This window comes from Syngnathus acus, chromosome 12 (genome assembly GCF_901709675.1).
Source record: "Syngnathus acus chromosome 12, fSynAcu1.2, whole genome shotgun sequence".
Classification (NCBI taxonomy): domain Eukaryota; kingdom Metazoa; phylum Chordata; class Actinopteri; order Syngnathiformes; family Syngnathidae; genus Syngnathus; species Syngnathus acus.
In genome coordinates this window covers 9,339,133-9,362,907 of record NC_051097.1, presented here as the reverse complement: position 1 = coordinate 9,362,907, position 23,775 = coordinate 9,339,133, and the positions used below count along the sequence as shown (strand labels likewise).

The following is a 23,775-nucleotide window of genomic DNA, read 5'->3' as shown; positions in this document are numbered from 1 at the left end:
GGAGTTTAAATGTTAAACGTGCAGCACACCAACTTCACCTGGTTTAGGATTTGGCCACGCCCTTTCCTTATCACCTGTCCACTCACAAAAAGCAGCATGTCAAAATAAAAGCATGCTCGTAAAACTTGCAAACCATAATTATAGTTTATATTAAAATGGCTGTAATTTCTCTGAATGATTGGCTGATCAATTTGAATCAATGACTAACTTGACACACGCAACACACACTTTGATTTGTTACAGTTTTATTAGTGTACACAGAAGTTGCTCGTTCATAATTGGAACGTTTATGAAGTTCAGTGTTTGAAGAAGAACAGACATCCTTGCAGCTTATTTGCTGAACAGGAAATACTGTTTGGAAAGCAGAGAAGGGTGGATGGGGAGGGGAGGGGGGGGGGGGTGAATAAAAGAAATAGCATATAAAGAAAAACAAAGTAACTACACAATAACACCACTAGTGCCATGAAGCAACTTTCCCCTGCAGAGTAGTTTTGTCAAGAAAAAGAGAGGCTCGTTTGGAAATCCACATTTGTCCTTCACAGAAGAAAGAAAACATTGTGATTGCTTAGCCTCAGCTCATGCTCCGTTTGCAAAACATTTTTTCTTTTCGGGAAGCGAAAAAGCCAACTGCAGAATAAGGTGGCACTCATTTGAAAGAAGAAAAAAACAACAACACAAAGGCTTGCTGGAACCTGGCAGTATGCACACAATGGTAAGAATCGAAGGGGAAACAACTACTATTTTGAAAATACTTCTGAGAATACCATCTGAACAATCTGATGTCAATGCATAGAAACAAAACACTGCATGTGTCACCGATACAACAACCTTAAGGAAAAAAAAAATTCTTTCTATCCTGTACTGACCTTGGCATTGAGAAGTCCAGTAAAGTATTCTCTAAAAAAATAAAAAGACATGGAACATAGATATAGAGCGATAAACATAAATGCCGCGGGCTGGTTTATGTACAAGTGATTTCAATGGATCCATACAAAGGGGAAATTAATCAAGAAAAAAAAAAAAAAAAAAAGGCCGCCCTAAGTGAAATTCATTCACTCAACTCGGACCGCGTGTACATCGCCGTTTGCGTTCACACGCAGAATTTAGGAAATGCGTCGGTCCGTCGTCGGAAGTAAACAATGAATGTGACCCCGGGATGGAGCGAGACAAACACAAATATTTACATGTCCCGCCGGTCATGTTGTGCTTTTGTGCTCTATGTTGGGCCACACGCGAGCAACACATCAAGAAAAAAAAAACAACAACCGGAATGTTGCTAATATATTTTCGATGGAAAAGACACGACTGGAATTCTGTATTGCGCAACTGCTGGTTCACACCCATGAAAACTCAGGATGAAAACAACAAATAAAAATAAGGTCATATCTTATTTTTTAAAGGGGTTTCAATTTTTGGGAATGATTGATTTTAGGATTTCAGAATCAAGCAACTTGTACAAACTTGCATTTAGTCTTTGGGACAGCATAGGGAATTTGCCGTAATGGTCCGAGTGGTAATAATTTGGTTATAATTTATAGATTGTAAATTTATGTAGAAAAGTAATTTCAATTTAATCGCATTTTCATGAAAAGTAGAGAAAAATACAAAGTTGATATTCGGGACAATGATCATGTTAGCTAGTTTCCGATGGGCAAAAAATGTCAACATATTCATTTGTATAGATATAAATTTATATATATATATTTTTTTGAATCACCAATACACAAAATAAAGAAATAAACCACAAATAACTGTGCAGCATAATTGCTTGGTTTAATACTTAAAGCTTAAATAAAGTTTAGTTGGAAAACGTTTGATTCTAAATTGTTCTCCGAGCTTGTAGGTGAGGACGAGAATGAGCGCTTACTCCATAATAAGCCAATTCAGACATAATAAATGACTTTTTTTTTTTTATAGTGACCATTCCAAAAATATTCAATTGGGGGGTTTTCAACATTCCTATCTGTACAATTTAAAAGCATTTCTCGTTCTATTTTACATGAAAGGCAACTTTTTTTTGTAGTAAGAATAAGGGGGTGCATAATTTGGGGCAGTGCAATTTTTTTGATGTCGAGGCCATTTTTCCAAAAATCCCACATTGTAGGATTCTTCTTATCAAAGCATTGTTGACAAATGGAGGCGCGGCGGGGGGGGCAAACCATGCATCAGTTCAAGCATAACAATCGAGAGATTAGCATAACGCATACAAGTATTTGTGACTGTTTAACACAAGGGGGCGCCAGACTCTCTTCCTGCACATGAATTTACGCTACATTCCAGCGCAACTCCTTTTGTAATGTATAAAAGAAGATAATGGAATGGCGACTTGTGCTCGTGCGTGCCGTTATCCACGCTGGAGGGAACACCCGCTTTTAAATTATTCGAGAAACCCACTGAGATTGAGCACTCGTGTGTAGTTGAGTGACAGCTAGAGTGTGTGTCAGGGTTGGGCACGGCAAGCGTTATTAATGAGAAGGTTAACCTTTGCAATCACGCAATCTGTGTGTGTGAGTGGGGGGGGGGGGGGGGGGGGGGGGTCCTGACCAAGAAACAGAACCCGACTTTGGTCACTGAAACCAAGATATTTGAACATGAATTCCAGAGAGTGGCAGTAGGACTGCAAGTCAACTGTGTGTAAACGAAAACTCTTGACACCGAATCCAGCTTGTGGCGTGGCAGCGAGGCAGTGAAGAGGCAAAGGTGACCTGACGAAGGAGCGAGCGAGCGGGCGAGCGCCGCAGACTCCAATTCCCCGCCGGCCGGCTCGTTTGTTGTCTTGAGTTGGAGTCCGGTTCAGTTCAGCACCTCAGTCAAATACCTGAAAGGTGGATGGATGCCACTCTTGTCGTTTGGGATATGCAGAGTGACTTGAGTTTTTAGGTCCATGGTGATAGGAATGTCAGCCTGAGGTTGATCGGTCAAAGGTCATTGTCAGGCTTGATGTGATGTTTACATTCCGCTCCTGTTCTCGAGGTCCTTTTCGATGCATTTCCGTCTCTAAGATGCTGGTCGAATGTTGTGTAATGTCAAGTTTCTTCAGCAGCGGTCAAGACGTCGTTTAGGACATACTGGAGCATCGCACAGAGGGGGAACCCATCTGGGTCAACACCTTGTCCAACCACTGGAGGGGGCCATTGAGATGCAATTCGATCCAACAGGGAGTGCTGGTGACTGTCTGACGTCTGAAGGGGGGGAAAAAAAGAGAAGATTTTGAAGATTTATTTTGTGCACAATGGCCAAAGCGAAGCACACACCTGTACTCGGCGCCCCATCCTTTGACGAAGCTCATCCTGATGGTGCACATCCTGGTCAGCTGGTAGACGGCCTCGAAGCCCTGATTGACGGACTGTGCCAGCAGAGCGGCAAACTCCTGGTTGTTAAAAATCTTCAGATTACAGCCTGGAAGTGAAAGATTTTTGGGATTAGATTTGATCTGATTTGCATTTATTGAAAAGTTTTTTCCTCTGATAAAAATATTGTGACGCTTGCGTTTGTTTGCCTTCCACCCAAACGTGCGGCGCCGGATAACAGCATTCACGCTGCTGCTGCTTTCGCCAAGAATGAAATGTTCTAAATTGCACGGATACATATTAGTCAGCGCGTGTGGGTGAGAGTCTGAGGGAAAAACAAGTCACGTTGCTCTTCCTTGAAGGCTTTATTTTTCCAACAAGTATTCAAAGGGAGATCAGAATGTAATTACAATACCGCAATGTTTTTTTTCTTCTTCTTAAATTCGGCTGCAGCATGCTTACTTAGCCCGTCTTTTTGCTTTTGTAATTGATGTGTAAAAACTTTTCGAAGCATCAGTATAGCGAAAGAGAAACACCTGGCGGTATCTTGCAGACTGTGGCGGGGTGCCACCCGTATCGCTGGTTGCAGTTGGGACTCTGGACAAAAATGGCACTGTCGCTGAGGCACTCAGCAAACACCTCTCCTCCGATATAATACAACCTCACGCCGCGACCTGCGAAATAAATGGATTTATTATGATAAACACACACTAGAAAAAGTTGTACTGGTACGAACGCTAAAAATAGATACCTATATGCCTCCTTGTCATTTCAACAGTTGCATTCCTGTTGACGTTGCTGAGCAGTCCAAGGCAAAAGCGTTCCGAGTTGGAGGGGTCGGTGAAGCCGTCCACGGTGAGGGAAGGCTGCGAAGCGTGGAATGTTTCTCCGACGCGCTGGTTGAGCTCATAGTAAGCGATGGAGCACCAGAAAGCCGGTTCGCTGTAGGTGACCGGCTGAAGGTCTGTTGGGAAACATTTGGCCGCTATTACGCAATCATTGCAGCAGGTCATTCTTTAATGATGCCCAGAGAGGAAACATTTTCAAAAAGGACAGCTAGGGCGGATTTACCCAGGCTGTGGCTGACAGGTGACAAAGTGTTGGGTGAAAGTTCTGCTGGTGAGCCTAGCAAAAAAACAGAGCCACAAATTTCAATTTTCAAAACAAACACTTTTTTTTTTCTTTTTTTAAATACCAGACTAACTTACCCGATTCCATACTTTGATTCATCTGCTGGTCACTCGCCTCGCCATCTTCACTAATGTAGCCGGGCGGGGGAGTCTCTGTAAAAGCGCAATTTTTTTTTTTATCAAGCCGTTAATGTTCTGATTTTGATCCACATCACTGACTTGCCGGTGCGCCATATTGGATAGAGCGAGGCTTGCGATGCTTACGGACCTGGTATGTAATTATTAGGTGGATCTATGCCGGCTGGGAAATTGGTGTTTTCAGGGATGGAGTTTGTAAAGTCATCAAGAGGCGGAAGCTCCGTCAGGATCTCTGTATGGCGGGGCACCAAAACTGGGGGTAGCACTGTGGAAATAAGACACACAAATGGCAGCATTTTTTTTTTTCTCCCCATGCAAATGTAGATCATTTTCGATGGCAGCCTGACGACGGGCGCGATTCAAAGTCGACACCAAAGAGATCATTACCCGGCGTCTCCACCCTCTGGTAATGATAAGGGTTGACGCACACTTCGTCCTTCTTGAGGTTGAAAGCGTACTGGCAGTTGTCGACGGCCCGAAGCTCATGGTGGCTGTGAAGGTCGGGCCACCTCCACAGGCGACAATAGATGACGTGCGGCAGGCCCTTGCGATGAGACACTTGAAGACGTCCATCCAGCGATCTGAAAGCAGAGACGGAGCCTTGAATGGAAAACTGTTTTTATGCTATTTTTAGGATTCAGCTATTTGAACTGAAAGTTGGTTGGCCTTGAAGGACTTTCCCCGCCCGCCAATGATGCACAATTTGTAGACATGCGAGTGTGGTCACCTGTTGTGGTCAGGGTATCCGTACATGCCTGAAGAGTCCCACTGCTCTATCATGTGGCCTGACCCTAGACCCCATAGATCTGAGCAATTGCTATAAACACACACATGCATGCGCACACAGACACACACGCGCACACACACACACACACACATACAAGACATGAGCAAAAACAATGACAAAAATAAAAGTAAACAGACAGTAAATGTGTGATGTCACATTCCAAATAAGATGATTTTACAAACAGATACATCAACAATTGGTCTCTTATCGTTGTCTGCTTCACGCATTGTTTTTTTTTTTTTCATTTCAGAAACAGTAAGTCTAACGCGCAAACTGTTTTAGACAAAAGTCAAATGTCATCCCTCCAAAGCAAACATGACAGTCTATAAACCACCTTAGCTTTTTTTTTGTACACAAAACTACACAAGATAGTGATGGGATAATGAAGCTTCAAATGTGCTTCATGAACCAGTTGTATTGTGTCTCCTCTCGAAGGCACTGAAGGTTGAAATAAAGAGGCAAGTCTAGATTAGTCTGCTTTATTTGAAGCTTAGTTTCCCCATCGCTGCTATAAGATTACCAATTAATGACATGGGGAGAAAATAAAGAAAAAATGCAATGTTCAAAATGTCAAGAGTAAGACCACATTGAACACTTGAAACAACATAAGACAATTAGTGTAAAGATGCTGAATATGGCTTATGATTGACGCAACGCATGCACACAGACACTCCTTCCCACCATCCTTTTTTGTTTTTACATGCAAAGCAATGAAACATGTACTGTACGACCAATCGTAATGATCCCATGCGTGTGATCTTTAACACGCTTCCTCCATTACATGTTGGCGTTCTAACACCTATTTCCTCCTGGCAACACCCCCCCCCCCATCTGAAAGTTGTCTGTGGTGATATGAATCGCAAAATTTCAAAAACAATACGTAGCAGAAGTACACAGAATAGGAATCTGAAAATACCAAAGCGCCCTCTTGTGGTCGTTTTTCATAATGCCCATTCCAATACTTTTCCTCCAGACATTAGAAAACGAACAACGTCAACAATAGAAGCTCGGTTTCACGTGCGAGGTTTTGGTTTCCTTCACCCCCGGTTTCACTTCTGCTACAAGGTTAACCTGCGCGACCCAAATGAAGAAGCGGGCTTTCCGTTGCGCAACTTTTTTGTCCTGCATGTCTGTGATATTGGGACATGTTTTTAACTCCACGTTACGTGCGCTGTGCGGTCGGTCAGCTTTTTTTTTTTATTAGTTCCTTCGAGCGAGATTGGAACCCACAAAGTGGAAAAAGTCGAGAAAACAAATATGACAAAGTTTGCATGTGTGCGCCATCTCACCTGGGTATGGTGACACACTTTGTGTTGATGTTCTGCGTGCTGATGGCTTTTTCCAGCTCATCTAGCTGCCCCGTCTTCTTCAGCTTCTTCACCAGGCTCTTGACGGCTTTTTCGCACCATTTCTCCTCCTGCCCGCCTCCGTTCTGCTCCCCAACTCCCCCGATGCCGCCTCCCGCTCCTCCGCCTCCCGCCGGAGTCTTCTTCCAACCCAGAAGCCGCTTCACCACCGGGGGAGTGAAGGGTAGTATGGAGGACATGTTGTGTGTACGTTGTGTACGTCAATGTTTTGAGTTAACCTCTTAATCTGATGTCAAGGGATCCAGGGAGGGGGGGGGAGGGATGTAAAGCTGTTAGGCTGTATTGCTAAAATCCTTCAGGAAATAAAAAGGACAAAAATGCATGTGGATTTTGTCTCATCCAATTTTAAGTCATTCGTTTTGAGGAAAAAAAAAAAACCTGGACAATATTTCAATTGGAAAGTTTTAGATGGAATGTGCAAATGCTGGTGGGAGCAGAAAGCGGAGTATCCATTAATCCTAAAATACACAAGGGGACAAAGATGTGCAAATGTTACAGTGATGAGAAAACTCATGAAGGCTGTTGTCACAATTTGTGTGCAGGCCAGTTGCTTTGTTGAAATAATTATGTCAACATAGGGTAGCTTTCGGTTACTAGGTCAGCCTTAAAACCTAAGCCATCTTAACAGAGGTGACAAATCTTCTACGTTGATGCTGATACTAATCGAACGCTAATCCCATCCAAAAGTACCGATCCCATTATCAAAACCAGAGTTAACCTTCTCTCGCTGAGCTGTGTCAAACCGCATTAAAACCTGGAGGGTCAAACATGGTGCCTCGCTTGGATTTAGAGAAAACGTGTACAGATTTTTTCGACGTACTATGAGGACAAGGTAGCGACAATTTGATGTGCAAACTCCAAAGGGTTTCTTCTCAAATCTCTGTCAGCAATACTTGCATGTTTACTTCAGAAATCCATTCAGAGAGACACTGCTGAAAAGAAACAGGAATATATTTTTGTTTTGTTTTTCAAAGTATTGACGTGCTCTACGACCTTCACGTGTAACCTCATCTGATCAATTTCCCTGCAAGGCAGTGAGAGTAAGCTGACCAACGAAATAAATGAGATCAATGTTTATTTTACAGGAAAAAAAAAAACCATACTGGATCATCGAGGCTTCAAATTCAAAGAAAAACTGAGAAGAATCTCCTTCTGAGATTTTGCTTGAATTGTTTAAACCTTGAAGTGCTCATAAGTACGACAGATCAATTCAACACTTTATTTGCATTAATATCGAAGTCTTATGATTCTGAAAAATAATTACTCATTGGGAGCTCATTGCACGCCAAAACAAAGAGACAAAAGGAAAAACAAAAAACGCCAATCAGTTGCAGAATGAACATATTGGAGTATGTTTGCAAGGCACAACAAAAACCTCGAACCGTGTTGATACGGCTGGTTCGAACGTCAGAATGAAATGCTAATCGCGACTAGCAGGGCCTTGTGGACAAGATAAGCGGCCGTATTTTGTCTGTAACATCAAATCTCACTCTTTGTAACCACCCACAATATAAACACACATGCACAAAAACACACATGCACTCCTCACACGGTTCGAAGAATAAGCTAATAAGCTTCGCTGCAATCGAGTCAGTCTAGACTTTGAGAAACAGCAAAAAAATCATAGCATATTTTGATATTATTGCCAAGTGTGAAATGCATTGAAGTTTCTTTGTCTCGCTTGTAATTACTGTTACTCCTTCTCCTCCTCCCTTCGGCTTCAAAAGCGAGTGCGAGAAAAAAAAATCGCTAGCAAGCTTGCTACTTTGTCCGACAGACAAATAATCAGGTCTGCTGCATGTTTTTTTGTCCCTTGCAAATTTAATATTATTAACTGTTTTAGAACATACTTACCGACTATGTAAGTGGAAGATAGTCCGGAGGTCACTTAGGTACCTGTCAATATATCCAGCTTTTTCATTTTAAATCGGTCCAGCGAGTCCTTAAAGTGGAAATACAATCGCCGAGCCACCGGAATGATGGCCCCTCATTCAAAGCTCAACCAAACTGTATTGTTTGTATCCACACTAACCCAACGATGTAGCCCCGCCTTTGCTCTCTTTTCATTGGCTGAATTCATTGGTTCAAGCACGGGCCCCGATGCCAGATACGTTTTCTATTGGTTGGTGTCAATGTCAGTTCTGTACTATTGTGACGTATGCGTTGATCGGTGATGTTTACAGTTTACTTTAATTGCCATATTATTAATTATTATTATTAATTATTATTATTATTATTATTAGTAGTAGTAGTAGTAGTAGTAGTATTATTATTAGTATTATTATTATGTTGACATTAAAACAGAAGGATCATGTCAGTGTGAGGCTTTTCATAGGTAGTTTGGTGGCATTATGCAAATACATTCTTACACTGGCAGATCCTGCATGCAAATCCATTGTTCAAAGAAAAAAACAGGTTGTGTGAGCAGCTTCCTGGGTTTAAATTACTTAATTATAATTTAATCTTAATATAGATGTTATGTGTTGGGCCACAAAATGCGCATGCTCAGTGCTTTTTCCATCTCACCTGAGACTTGTTGCTCAGAAGCGGAAGATGCCAAGCAGGGTTTCTTTCTTTCATAGTTTTACATCGTCATCGACATCAGTGATGCTTAACCAGACGGGAATAATAACAACTATCAAGATGGACTCTTTACCTCACTGAGCCTCAGTCAATTGGACCTGTTTTAGAATTTTGTTGTTTTGTAAGTATTGCCTTCCCTCCTTCCTCTGATAATTTTCATGGAATTTCTATATGTATATGAGAAATTAAATATATTTTGTCTTTTAGATTAAATGCTGTAATTTCTCATTGTTACACCAGATCATTAATGCAGTTGACAAAAAAGGAAAAGATATTTTACTGAATGCAAACTGAGGTCACACTTATCTTTACTAACATTGGTACAAAGACAAAATATTTTTTTAAATTGTCAAATATATATTGCATGTCCTCTAGATAGGTAAAGAATGATGCTCTGAGTTAATAAATCTCGCTGGGCCATCACCACGGTAACAAAAACTCAAGAGGGTTGACTGCAGTGCAAGATATAAACACACAGTATGGGATAGAAATTCATTCAGTTATTTGAGGCTTGTTCATTTTTCCACAAACTATATAAAGATTTCTATTTGCTTTGTGTACAGGCGTGTGTCTAATTCCACCACATGCAATGGGCAAATGCTGCAAGTGCAACGGGAGGCTGCTTTGCATGTGCCTGCTGCCTTGCATGATGACCGGCCACCTTTTGATTTACATCCTGGTGACCATTTTCGTCACCATCTCCTACACTCCCCCGAAAATAACCGTCCACTACATCGCTCCGGGGATTTCTGCAAATTCCGGGGCCTTGGCCTCTTATCCACTCAGCCCCTTCTGGAAGCTTCATCTTGAGCACAGCGCACTATGGAATCGGTTGCAGCACTCCTTGGATCGTCACTACAATCCGATACTTCGAGGAAATGCGACTCGTACATCGAAGGAGTCCAGAGCAAAAGATTCATCTCAGGATGAATGCTTTTCTGCTTGTGCGTCACGCAAGTGTTCAGACTCACATCTGTATGATGTCGACAAAATACCGGCACAATTGAGAACGTTTGTCAAGTCGATGCATTGCAGGAGTTACCCGATCCTCATCAATCAACCCACCATGTGCAAAAGGAACAGGACCAAATCAGCTCTTCGTTATCCAATGCTTCTCATAGCAATCAAATCTCAAGTGGGGAACTTTGAAAACAGGCAAGCCATCCGTGAAACCTGGGGGCGCAGTGGTTTTGTGACGGGGGAGTTCAAGAAGAAAGGTGGATTTGTGCAGACTGTGTTTCTGCTCGGCAGGCAGGACTCCAGTACAGGACCTCACCCGGATTTGAAAAACTTCCTGGACCTAGAGAATCGAAAATACGCTGACATCCTCCAATGGGATTTTCGGGATTCTTTCTTCAACCTGACCCTGAAGGACTTGCTGTTTTGGAAGTGGCTCCAGAAATACTGCCCCACCGCTGTGTTCATCTTCAAGGGGGACGATGACGTCTTTGTCCGAACCGGTGCCCTTCTCGATTACTTAAATCAGCAGTGGGAGGATCACAAACGGCGTCTCGCAAATGAAACACGCATGGATTTGTTTGTGGGGGATGTCATTCATAACGCAGCGCCAAACCGGGATCCATCGACGAAATACTACATCCCGGAAAGTTTCTACAAAGGAGCCTACCCGACGTATGCCGGAGGAGGCGGGGTGGTGTACTCTCGCTCACTTGCGTTACGATTAAAAGCGGTGTCCCGCAGGGTTTGCCTTTTCCCAATCGATGATGTCTACCTGGGGATGTGCATGGAAAAACTCGGGCTGTCTCCAAGTCATCACCCGGGTTTTTTAACATTTGACCTCCCGGAGACAGACAGGGAGAATCCCTGCGCGTATAAATCTGTGCTGCTTGTTCACAGGCGGAATCCGAAGGAGATGTTGACATTATGGCACAAGTTGCAGAATCTGAAGAGTCGATGTTGACGTTTCATTCCGTCTTAAACTGACTGACTTTTGGTACTTGTAGTGAAATATTACATGATCAGCTTTCACATCAATGGAAGCAAAAAATGTGACACTAATGATCATTTCACAATGTCCTGAGAAATTTCATATCTTTGTGCTATATTGTGTGGTTTAATTTACTTAGCTTCACCTGTGTTAATGACTCCATGAAAATAAATTGATCTGAATGATATTTCTTATGCTTATCTGCTAATGATGGGGAAAACGAAGCTTCAAATGTGCTTCATGAACCAGTTGTGTTTATTTGACTCCTCTAGATGGCACTGTCTGTTCAACATTACTGACTTGACCTATACTTAGCTTCTTCATTTAAAACAGTGCCATCCACCCCCCCAAAAAAAATATACAACTGGTTCATGAAGCACATTTGAAGCTTCATTTCAGGTTTCAGTCTCAAATTTTTGAACACAGGTGTGAATGGCTGACTGTCTCTATGTGTCGACCCTGTGACTGACAGGTAATCAGTCCAGGGTGTCACCCTTAATCAGATGGGCTAGACCCCAGCTTCACTGTGACACTTTAACAAGCTAAGTGGTCGGGAAAATGTGCAGACCGATGAATTTCAGTCTGTTTTTAGTCCAGTGACTTCAAAGGTTAAGCCTGCGGCTCTCCTGGAATTATCTATGAGGGGTTTACCAGGAGTCTACTTGGAGTAGTGATAAGAACACTTCCACACAAGATCCCGGAAGAGCCTGAGTGCGGTCATGTGACCAGACTCATTATTTGGAAACTGGCATGTCCCTAGAGGAGCTGCCTGCCAGCAAATCAGCAATGGAAGAAGATGTCCTGGAAGACATTTGAGCCACCTGAAGGGTGCTTATCAAAATAAATAAAAACAGTTATTTGCAAGTATGTGTTGAGGAACTCACTAAGCATGCATGAAAAAAAATCCTGCTGTTTTTTTTTTTGCATTTCTATTTGCAGTTACAAATTTATGAAGATCATCCTTATTGAATGTTGAGCATCCAAAAACTAACTCTAGCTAATTCAGCCTCACTCCCAGACAAACTCCATGGTGGTTTTTAAAGCCTGTCATATCCATGTGCTCCCACAAGGTGGCGGTCTCGCACAATGATTATAATCATGATAGGGCGACACTACTCTGCTAGAGGTCAAGTTAATTTAAGAATCAAGATTAAAAGAGAGAGAATGACCTGGTAACTTCAATTTAGAGTAGTCATTGAGAATATATATATTTTTTTCATTATGGACTGACGATGCTACAAATCAACAATGAGAATTGTCTTATTGGCTTATTTCGTTATGCATGTATTTTTTATAAATACAAATTGTTTCCAGAATCATTCCAGTGACATCTTCGTGGTAATATTTGCACTTTAATTCACTTTTTAAACCTCTCATCTGCCAGTGCGTCAGTATGAAGGACCAAGTAGGGCAAAAACAACCGAGAAGGCAGATTTCAACATATTCCGCCTCAAAAAAGAAAAAAAGATGATGAAACATCACATCACTGTTGATACTGTGCCGAGGCCGGTGTCAATATTTTTGACATACAAAGAGAATATGTGATTTTTTTTTCTTTTAGTTGCTTTCACCTTTGGATGAACTCCCCAAAGTGGAGGCAGAATAGAAAAGTAGCAGGGGTAGAATGATAGGTAGCAAAAATAGAGGACGGATGAGGGGGGGGAAGAGGAGGAGAAAGCAAGGATCTGCTCCATGTAAATCATCTTCATTGTTCTCCTAATGCTGCTTGTGGGCAAAAACATGCGGATGCACTGAAGGAACCAGGACGACGAGAATCTCAGGATGCAAACTCCCACTTCCTTCTTCTTGTCTCAATCTGTCCCTAATGGAGCTGTTTTTTTTTTTAAAATGAATCACAATCTTTACCCCAAAATTAAAGAGATAGCCTCCTATCTAGCTTTGTGCTTGTGATGGGCATCATCACACACACACACTGCCGCCAGCACATCAACATGCAGTCATTGGGTTGGCATCGGATCGCAGGCTGCTAATTGGCTGCCAAGGAATGTGTGTACGTGTGTATGCACAAACGTGTGTTCCTCTGCTGCAGAGCCGAGGTTGCTAAGAAATTCCCGTCACGTCTGTGAGCCTCGATTAAGATGTTGCTCCAGTTTCCAACAGACAGACATGTGGGGAGGAGGTGAAGTGAGGTGGGGGGGGAGTGCAGAAGGGGGGAAGATGAGAGAACGCTAGAGGAGGTGGGGAGAGAATGAGAGGTGATGAGGCGGGAAAAAAGTGAAGAGTGAAGGAGCTAGCGAAATGCTGCAGTGGTTCTGTTGTGGAGGAAGTGATAATTCTCCAGTCGTGCCATCCTTATCTGCAGTTCTGAAGGAAATATTTTTTCCGCATGTGGACGGAAAAAAATTCCACTTTTTGATTGGAAACTTGATGAGCATTTTTTTTTTTTTAAATGTAAAAATGAATTAACAGTCGTCATTTCAGTCCTGTCAAGTCTCCAGAACATCTTAATTTCCCGTCCCCTTAAGTTGCATATTCTAACAAGCACGCTGATATTATCTCCACCATGCATCTGGTGTATGCTAAACCATGCAAAGCTATTATTCTCCAGATGAGCCTTTCATTTCGTGGCGTTGGAACAAATTGATGGGAAGTACAATATGTGGCCTTAAAGATAACAAGATAATTAAAAGCAAGTTATGAAAGCTGAGATTATTAGAGCAGCTGACTTTTTGCACTTTCCAAGTGACAAGGAGGGTGATGTTAGGGTGAATGTGTGACAAGGAAAATGATGAGAAGGAATGAGCAATAGGGGAGAAGAAAAATAAACACAAAAGGGAATCTGGGTAATATAATGAAGCCGTGTGAGACTGTTGAATGATTCTAGGTCAAACTTACAAATGTACTTTTATGTGCACACTGTACGGGTTTGCACGCCCTCACCGCAGAGGCCGTTACGTAATCACGCCGGAGAGGGAGCGAGCGAGAGCTCGGAATCTGTAGCCTAATTAGACGCAGACACCGGCAGACACGTCTTACAGCTGTCTGTCTCGTACTTCCACCGCAGCCAAGCAGCTGCTTGTCTGCTTTGGAATTTTGACAGCTTTATTTTTAGTCTGGTGGTTTTTTTTTCTTTTCAATGAGATGCACTTAATGACTTATTTGGATCAGGTAGATTCAGAGAGTAGATAAAGGGGAGGAAATATCCCCAAATTAAAATGTTTAAAATTTGTTTGCAGATTTCGACCCAGAGAGAATGTCAGAGAAATAATACCAGGTTGATCTTTCCCCTTTTTTTATAATTATTCCAAGAATCTATTAACATAAGTGAATATCATTGATTATTAATGATAATATAATTTTCAGCAATGCATTATTTCAAAGGTGCAGGTCACTATCAAAGATGTCATTCTCATTTTCAAAAAAACCTTGCTGACCTCTGGCCTTGTCTATTCCATTATTCATTTTGCCGCCCTCAAATAGTCTTTTAAAAAAAACTAATTAAAATCTTAGTTCATATGGATTAGTTACAACTGCATGGAGATGCTTTCGTTTTATGAATATTAACGATATCTTTGAAATGCCATGAGAGCAAAAAACAAATTTTTTTCGTGGACGGTTTGTGCTTATCCGTGCGTGTGAATGAATGAAAGTCTCCAGTGATCTCAAGGTCCTATCATGTTTGTTTGATGGAGGATAATTAAATCGGTAATGGAAACCAAGCTGTTCTCATTGCAATCGATTTAATTGATGCCGTTGTACACACAAACACGTACACACATATTCAACCTATATCCATTTCTCTTTCCCAATCTGGAATAAGCAAAGACCACTCTCAAGGTCTCAAGGAAAGATCCAACTTGGTTGTGAAATTGCTTTCATGGATCTATTTTCAAATTTGCACCCAAATTTCTTCCATGTTGCCTTTGGTGTCAGCAAGTTCATAAAAAATGCATGATTTGGACTTTTCACCTTTCTGATTTTGATTCCTTGTATAAATCAAAGGAAAATGGAGCCTTTTATGGTAGGAGCTCATCCATGTTTGATGTGCAGCCAGGAGGGAGACCTAGATAATAGAAACGATCACACAGATACAGTCCTGTGTTGGTGTGTGTGTGTTTCATTCCACGGAATTAATAGACTTAAATTAGCGCATAGAAAGAATTGTGCTATGTAGCGTAATGCTAGCATTTAATAACCGGGTTGTCGTCTAATAGCTGTGAAATGCGGCCCTGCAAATTGAAATCCTACAAATGAGGTCAAAAGGTCAAGAGCTTCTTTCAGACAATTCGAAAAAAAAAAAAAAAAAAGATACACGAGACGTCTGCTCTTCCACTCGTATTCATTCCTCAACCATTCAGACAAATCCATTCATTCCAGAGAAGCAAGTGTCTACTGTGAAGATCCGCAAATATAAGAAAATAAAAACTCTCACGGAGTTCACTCGGGGAAAGCGCACGGGAGGATCAGAGCACAGCCGATTGAATTCATCAACAAAAAAAAAAAGCCACTGATTGTCTACAGGGAAAGTCCCGAAGGGGAACATAACATGCGCATATTTTCTGGTGTCCCTCGGGAGCTTGATCTTGCTGTGGGATAAAATCAATAGTCATTTTCAAAACATGACTTAATAATGAGTGATTACACACACGGCGCGGCGGCATGATGTATGCAACCATTTCACTTTTTAAAGCAAATGGGTCAATCGGGAAGAGTTGAAAATGTCTTTAATCAATGGCGAATGTGTTTTTTTTTTTCACAGAAAGGCATCCCCCTTTTTTAAAATGGATGTTCCTTTTTCAATCCAGATGATGCATTACCGTCATTAGCGTGTCTTCATAGCAAGCATTCGATATTAAGACAAATGAGATGTTTCACACTCAAAAAGACATTCTCGCCGTACAATTTATACATGGCAACATTTATAAGGAAAGACACTTATCTCCTGGCCTTAGTGGAAATTTGTTAAAAAATAAAACGCTGGATGTCATTTAAAGTATTTTGGAATTCTGATGATGATGTTTTCAATTCCAGCGTTATAGAGGAAAGAGACAAAAGGAGACATGTGCAACACTGCTGTCGAGGTTGCTGAGGTCGTAAAAAAAAAAAATTCAAGATGATACCTCAAGGCCTTGGATGTTGACATATCTCTAGAAGTAAATCTGCGCTAGTGTTCACCTTTCCATGAAGGGTGTGATCACACTCCTGAGCTATCTGGGGAACGTCTATTCCGCAGCACTGGAGGCAAGCCTGTGATTACAAATTCAAACTGTAGGCTACAATGTGCTTTCCTTCTTAATTGACAGAAATCTCGGAAGCAGACGAGGCGTGATGGAGAGTGTCCACTTTGGTGGAGTGAGGATCTAATCTCGGAAATTTGCATAGAACGTAGTCCTGATGCTTTAAATGCTGATAGGAAGATTATATAATAAAATTATATTAAAATTAAAAAAATAAAATAATAGTAAAATATTGATGTTAAAATTATTATTTTATAAATTATTAAAACTGAAATAATAAAATGAAATATATATATATATATACGTATATATATATATATATATGTCAAAATGTATATGGAAATGAATATATAGGGAAATGACATTTTATCTACTCCTTCTATTGAGGGTTAACATCTCGCTCACTTGGAGTAGAGTCAGTTGAGCTGGTTGTCGCTTTTACAATGGATGAACCTCAATAAGTGAAGCTAGTAAAAATCCATCCGTCCGTTTTATATTCCACTTATCTAGCTCCCTGTTCGGGTCGACCGGGGAGCTAGACCCCCATCCCAACGGACGTCGGGTAATAGGTGGGCTACACCCGAGGCTGCTCACAAGTCAATTACAAGGTGATTGAGAAAAGTGCATTGAGTGGAAATCGATTCCACGTCAGATGCAATCATCGAAGTGACCTACAGCACTAGTAAGGGCTGAAGGAAGTTAAATCATACCCACACTAACAACAAACAATTGGAAGCCGTCCAAAAATTAAGCAAGGGATAAAAACACCCAATTCCTGTTGCCCTTTATAAAATCGTTAGGTGCATATTTATGATTTATCTTTATCATGAAGCTTCTCTAATAATTCTCCTAGAACACATTACAGAGGTTACCGTACAGAATCCCCAAAACAATTATTAAGAGAGACGAATCGGTGCACAGGCAGCAAGTCTTTATTAAAGTACACGGCTGAAAGCTCCGCCAAGCTCCAAATGTGCCGTGCGCGACCTACAATCGCAAACTGCCAGGAAAGTCTGCAAAACACCTTCATGCGTAGCTTTTGTTCATTTTGTGAGCACCAGTAATGTCATGGTTCTTTGTCTCTTGACTAATTTATGTCTTTGGGGTATTATTTAAAAAAAATAGTGGATCAGTGCGTAATATTAAGAAAAAATATATAAAATAATATAAGAAATATAAATGAAAAATATAAATATGCAATAATATAAAATATAAATATATAATAATATATTAAATCTCTCAATATAAATCTCTTGGCTAATTTATGTCTTTGGGGTATTATTTATTAAAAAAAAATTGTGAATCAGTGCATAATATTAAAAAAAGAATATAAAATAATATAAGAAATATAAATAAAAAATATAAATATACAATCATATAAAATAATATATTAAATCAGCATAATATTAAAAAAATCTAGAATGAAAGAAATATACGGCGTTTCAATCTCAAATCTACTCAGCATTGCTTTCCATTTGTGTCAAGCATCTCCACACATGCACGCCAGCACATACATTATTATGAAGCCATTACGCAAGATTTCATCACCTGGTATGGACTCCACTAATTAGGAACCAGCATGGCCAAGAACAAAGAACATCCAGCCGGTGACAAAGCGTGCAAGTCTGCGCTGGCATTCATCAGACCGTATTACCCAAGAGCAACGGCGCTCATATTACAGCCCTTAATATATATTTGTATCCTCCCCGTGTCACCAATTTTTTCCTCCATCTCACCTTGACCGACCTTCAACACGCGTGCAATCGCTCGTATCTCAAAAAGACAGAGCCCATTGGTCCGAAAGGACATCGCATTAGGGACAATTCAGCGCGTGTATGATTGACTGCTCGGGATAAAGGACCTTGGAAAAAAACATCTGGGCAAATGACAAATACCTCCCTCTGGCTACCTTTGTATGAAGGCGACAGGCAAGAGAGAAAGGTGGGGGTGGTTGCCTCGTGTCTGTGTGTGTGCGTTGACTTATCTCCAACGTTACACAAAGACCTGCTGGTGACGTGTGTGTATGTATGTGTGTGTCCTTGCCAGCCAGCCACTTGACATCACACGGCCCTCTCATGGCAGGCTTGTCGGATCACTAGCAGAATGGATAAGGCTATTTACCAGCGGCTTATTTGCTGGGGGGGGTCAGACCAGAGTTTCATGTCAAAGCATTGGCGCTACACTTCGATCATCTTTATCTGCTCGTGTCCACCTTGAGCTAACAGCTACACAAATTGCATTTGGGGAATTAGTATTTTGCACGTATGGACGTAATTTGGGTCAACGGAAACGAAAAATGATACAGTAAAATCTCCAAACTGAGATAATACATGACAACACAGAAACGCCATCATCAATTCCTCTCAAGTGACAGCTAAGGTTCTACTGAAGGTCATTCATCATGATTACCGAGGACTCTCGGCAATGATTTTGAAATGACCCAAGGGATATTTCGACCGGTGGCATGTCTTCAAGAGAAAATTACTTTATCGTACCATGGGACACCTGATTTTAGACGGACCGTCTTGACGGTAGCGGGACGGGGTAGGAACAAAGATGGCAAACAATAGGCCACAGTTGACAGAATCCAATATGGAGTCAAAGCGGTATGAAGCTGTCCGGAAGACGAGGATGAGGGTCCGGATTTAAATCAGATAAATGCAAATAAAAAGATACTGTTTGCAACAGACAGACGGGAGCTGCTGACATCAACAGCGTGTGTCACTCTTGTTGCTTGGGCTTGCATCATAGCCTTTGGAACGACACCATAAAAACCTCTTTGGGTTTTATTACAGAGTATTACTCTTAGCCGCTAATGCATTGTCAAGTCAAGTCACTTTTATTTATATAGCGCAATTCACAACGGAAGTTAGCTTAAGGCACTCAACAAAATGGAACGGCTCGAGAACCTGGCCGAGTCAGTCACAATCGATTCTGCCAAGCTATTCCATCTTTGATTTGTTCAAATATTGAAAATAAAACTTTTGAATGAGAGCCCAAGGACTCCTCAGACTTCACTTTTTTTTTTTTTTCTGTAGCTATTATTCGTTTCTTCCAGTGAAGTTCCACTACTGTTATTAAAAAAACAGCAGTAGTTGTAATTTTCAATTTTAGTCCACCTTTGACAAATTTGACCCTTGACACCCGCAGACAACTGTGCTCACACAATTACCTGCACGGCATTTCTATAAATCTTACATCAGATGCCATTTTGAGTGACATTTCAAATACCCAATTCTGTCTTTGTCGAATCACTTCCTGGTCATCGTCTTTATTACGTAGCCTGCGAGGCAGCAATTTTTCTGCGTAAATTCTGATGGACGACAAAGTGCAGTTGTAACATAATATTCAACATATTACTCTTGGATCTGGCTTGCGAAAGGAAATTGTTTCTTGTGAAAGGAAATTGTTTCTCGTCGAGCTGTGGATACGATTCCTTAATCTATGAAGTCAAGTTTATTTACCCTCCAAACATCGATTCATCCATTTTCTGTCATGTTCGTCCTCATTTGCTGCTCTGATTTGTAGACAGACAAAATAAATAAGATCAGAACAAAGTCTGCCTCCACCAGATTAGGAATCGGATCCAAAAGCAATCCAGAAAGTGAGACACGTATTTTTGTCCAATTTTATTGAAAAAATAGAGCATTTGAGAACACACTACAAAAACAGCAACACAAACATAATACATGACGGTCTCAAAGACAAACTAATAGCACAACAGTTACCAAGTATGTTTCACTGTGCTTTCAATGAATCCAAAACTGTCTGTCATTCAGTTGTTGAAAAAAAAAAGTGTGCGCTTACAATACAATTTTTGTTTTCAGCAAAACCTGATCACCACATGTCTGGAAATAAATCATCGACGCAAAGATTACCCGAGGCCCGTAAGTCAAGTTTCATGCTAACGCTTTGCAAGTTGGCAAACCACGGGACGGGTGGTAAAACTTTTGAGTGTTTGGCTTTTTTTGTTGTTGTTTTTAATGGCACAAAAAAGTTGTCATCATCGGTAAAAAAAAGGAGAACGATGACCATAATAATGGAACTTATTGCGGTATATCGTATTTTCTGGACTATAAGGCACCAAGATAATTTCCTCAAAGATCAACAGTGCACCTTATCCATGGAAATTTCCATAAATAGGCCTTAATAGTCCGAAAAATACGATACTTCTTTTTACAATTGTCGATCATTATTCTTGACTTGCCTTCAGCAAATCTCCGCTAGCGTAAAAGCTAGTCTTTCGTCAAATGACATCAAAAGAATTCAAAGCTAGTTTTCACATAATGTTATTATAAATTGGTTCACATATTTCTACATGTGTATGGCAGTTAATAAATATTTGGAAATTCCTCATAAAATTCAGTCATTCCAGTTTAGCGGCATTGCAGAGAAACAAGTCTTTGCTGGAAAAATGAAAATATTTGATGGTGGTAAGTAGCAATAACATGCGTTTATGATTGATTTTAAAAGCTATGCAAATTAATACGAGCTGTCAACGTAAGACCACTTCGAAGTGGAATTGCTGGAATGCTTAAAACACCCTCCAATAACGTCAATTCATAGATGCTATTCACAAATTGAGCGAACATCAAGTCACCGTCATACATTTGTTCAAGCCATGATCACATTTGTGCCACACACAAAAAAAAAAATGGTGTTCCTCATCATTGGGAATGCTTCAAAATTACGACCCAATTCTTGCGCTCAAGCCGAATATAAACAGAGATAACTTCAAATAACTTTACGGCGGGGAATTAAAAAGAAGGGTGACAGATTTGTCATAAAGTGCAAATGAAATTAGTTCCAACATACACATTGTCTGACATTCTTCTTATTGCCTGGCAAAAGTGAATAAAACGTCGGGGCACAATCAAGACGAAGCATTTTGGCAGGGGAGGAAACGACGGTGCTAAAAAGATACGAGGCACTTAGAAGGGTGTACGATTTTCCAACTGTTCATGCCCTGGGCATACGTTTTTAGTTATAATTAGTTTGGTGGTTGCGAAAAGCCAATAACCACCACGTTTGTGCGGGATCCCCCAAAATCGGACACGTTATTTCAAAATTATGGAATGATTGATGAAAGTAATTTAAGAAGCAGTAAAGCAGCATAATTGCTCGCACCGCCTGTATATACGCTCGGCCATAAACGATGTTAACGATTCAAGTCGGTTGAACGGAGCTGATTATTGACTAATTGTGTTTTGAAGAGAGTCAGGCAAAATGGAGCGCGCTTATTTTGGCTGGGGTGTTGTCAGTCAGTTTCGCTTAGCTGAGATTCATGCACACTATAGCAAGTCCTCGGGGAAGCATTAGTCTGCTCAAAATGACACTTGCAGGAGTCTCCCGTCTCATTAAAAAATAGCTAAAAACAATTTGTTAGTCGATTGATAATTTCCCCCATGACAGCCAAATGTTCATCCATCCAAATAGTCACAAACTTCATTTGTTCCGGGTCTCACTTTCTGTGCATTTACTGAATGTATTCCCGTCTACTTTGATGTAAAGAACAATTCCATTGTCCTATTACATAAAACAAGATAGTAAAATGTTTTAACACCATAACTCCTCCCGACCACAGAAGAGGCCTTGGGTTTGACTTATTTAAAAGTCAAAACATGTTCTTAAAAAAAAAGTGAAATAGCCTTTTAAAATCTTACATTCTTCCAGTGTGCTTTTCAAACAGTCCATTGAGTGTCCCCCCCTACTAAACCATCTCCTATAAAACTACTTTTACAATCTCGATTCAGTACCATCTCCTGAATTACCACACAAGCTATGAAGGAGTGTTAGGGCCACACTGAAGAGAGAAAAACATAAAGTAAGAGGATGGAGAATAATGTTTGAATATTAGGACCGGAATCAGACTGCATTAAGAGGACTATCGTATTCATAGAAATTATGACAATTTGTTGTTAGAGTTATTTTCTTCTAAAAATCCAGTGTTGCCCTAATACTCGTTCATTTAAAAAATAAAATAAAATAGCAGTCATCGGAAAAGATGAGGTTCATGTGGCAAGTTATCTGCACATTTTTTTCAACTTGTAGACATTGAATAGTGTAGTAAAAATATTCACTGTTTCTGTATATAGGCTGCTAGAAATGACTCTTGGGGGCACAGGCGGAGCTAGGCTTTTTCTGTGAGGGGGGCTGGGGGGCAAAAATAAATGTTCTTTTTTTTAAATTAAATTCCCAAACCCAAAATATTCTTGGAATTTTTTTGATAATGGTTCATTACATGTTCCCTTAAGTGGATGGGTTAAAACGTTTGAGAAAATCCCTGGAAAACAAAATATCCAAAAGTCAATTATTCCTGTCCCTAAATTAGAGTGGTCCAGGTCGATCTTTTAAGAATGCTGATATAGAAACGTCGTTTATTAAGTACTGAGATGCTCGATCAATAGCAACTTGACCACCTGCATGGTAGACTGAAGAACAATGCTCCCTGCTTTAAATATTTATCATACATTATATACATGAAATACATGTAGGCAGAGCTTCACAGATTAAACGCAAACACTAACACTTTTTTTTTTTGCATTTTCTATAAATACAAATAAATAATAAGTGATTATCGATTTATTCAATATTGCCTCCGTTTGCCAGTGGTTCCGTTTCGATGAGGTGCACTGTGGTGGAGAGAAACTTGCTGAGGGTTTTTTTGCAGTACCTGAAAGTGGACGTGAAGGCTTCATTGGAATCTCAAATGTGGTTGATTCTTAACTTGAAGACTCATCATGGTTGAGTGATTGTTGACTGTTTCCTTAGCAACGTGGTACATCCGCTGATCAAACAAGTTCAAATTTTTTTTGTCCTACGAAAGACAACATGAAGCGAGCTGACATGGTCATGCAATCTGCGAGCAAACTTTAGAAGAGCGGGTTACCCGTGTCATTTGCTGATCAGAACATAATGCAAGAAGAACTTTACATTCACCCAATATCAAAACAACCGAGAAATTTAGGGTCATACCTTTGCATTTCAGGTTTCAGTCAGTACACATGCTTTCCATTCATTTAAAGATTTGATGGAAATGTACTCGAATGTTGATCTTAAATGAGTTTGATGGCGTCCACCGAACCAAAACCGGAGATGGTAGCCGTTGGTGCCTCAATTCACTTTCCAGAAGACGCTAAGCAAAACATACAGATCCGCTGGACTCAGAAAACCTGAGACAAGCTGAAAGAAGAAATTAACGTATTTGTGTGTAACCAAAAAGTGCTGGTAGCTCTCCATGTTTGAGAACCGAAGCAGTGCTGGGATGTAAGGAATCCCATTCAAATGAAATCCTCTGGATGGAAAGTCTTCAGTCAACCATGTTCCCTTTTTTG

The 23,775-nt window shown here is 40.6% G+C and overlaps 2 protein-coding genes across 4 annotated transcripts; one reads left to right on the top strand and one right to left on the bottom strand.

Annotated features, from left to right (window-relative positions):
- Positions 1-228: 228 nt before the first annotated feature.
- smad2 (SMAD family member 2) lies at positions 229-8,727 on the bottom strand. 3 transcript variants are annotated; one of them, XM_037265608.1, is made up of 11 exons: positions 8,567-8,726; positions 6,635-7,170; positions 5,286-5,375; positions 4,946-5,139; positions 4,689-4,823; positions 4,499-4,573; positions 4,362-4,415; positions 4,042-4,254; positions 3,827-3,964; positions 3,255-3,399; positions 229-3,182 (listed from the first exon to the last, which is right to left on the bottom strand). In XM_037265608.1, the coding sequence occupies exons 2-11, from the start codon at positions 6,889-6,891 to the stop codon at positions 3,059-3,061; spliced, it is 1,425 nt and encodes a 474-aa protein (XP_037121503.1). In that variant the 5' UTR covers positions 6,892-7,170; positions 8,567-8,726; the 3' UTR covers positions 229-3,058. The 3 variants fall into 3 exon arrangements, with proteins under 3 accessions (XP_037121503.1, XP_037121504.1, XP_037121505.1); XM_037265609.1 differs by having other exon boundaries at positions 6,635-7,005; XM_037265610.1 differs by lacking the exon at positions 5,286-5,375 and having other exon boundaries at positions 8,567-8,727.
- Positions 8,728-9,864: 1,137 nt separating this feature from the next.
- On the top strand, positions 9,865-11,430 carry LOC119131296 (N-acetyllactosaminide beta-1,3-N-acetylglucosaminyltransferase 2). Its single transcript, XM_037265611.1, has one exon. It carries the CDS (start codon positions 9,885-9,887, stop codon positions 11,214-11,216), a length of 1,332 nt encoding a protein of 443 aa, XP_037121506.1. The 5' UTR covers positions 9,865-9,884; the 3' UTR covers positions 11,217-11,430.
- Positions 11,431-23,775: the final 12,345 nt, after the last annotated feature.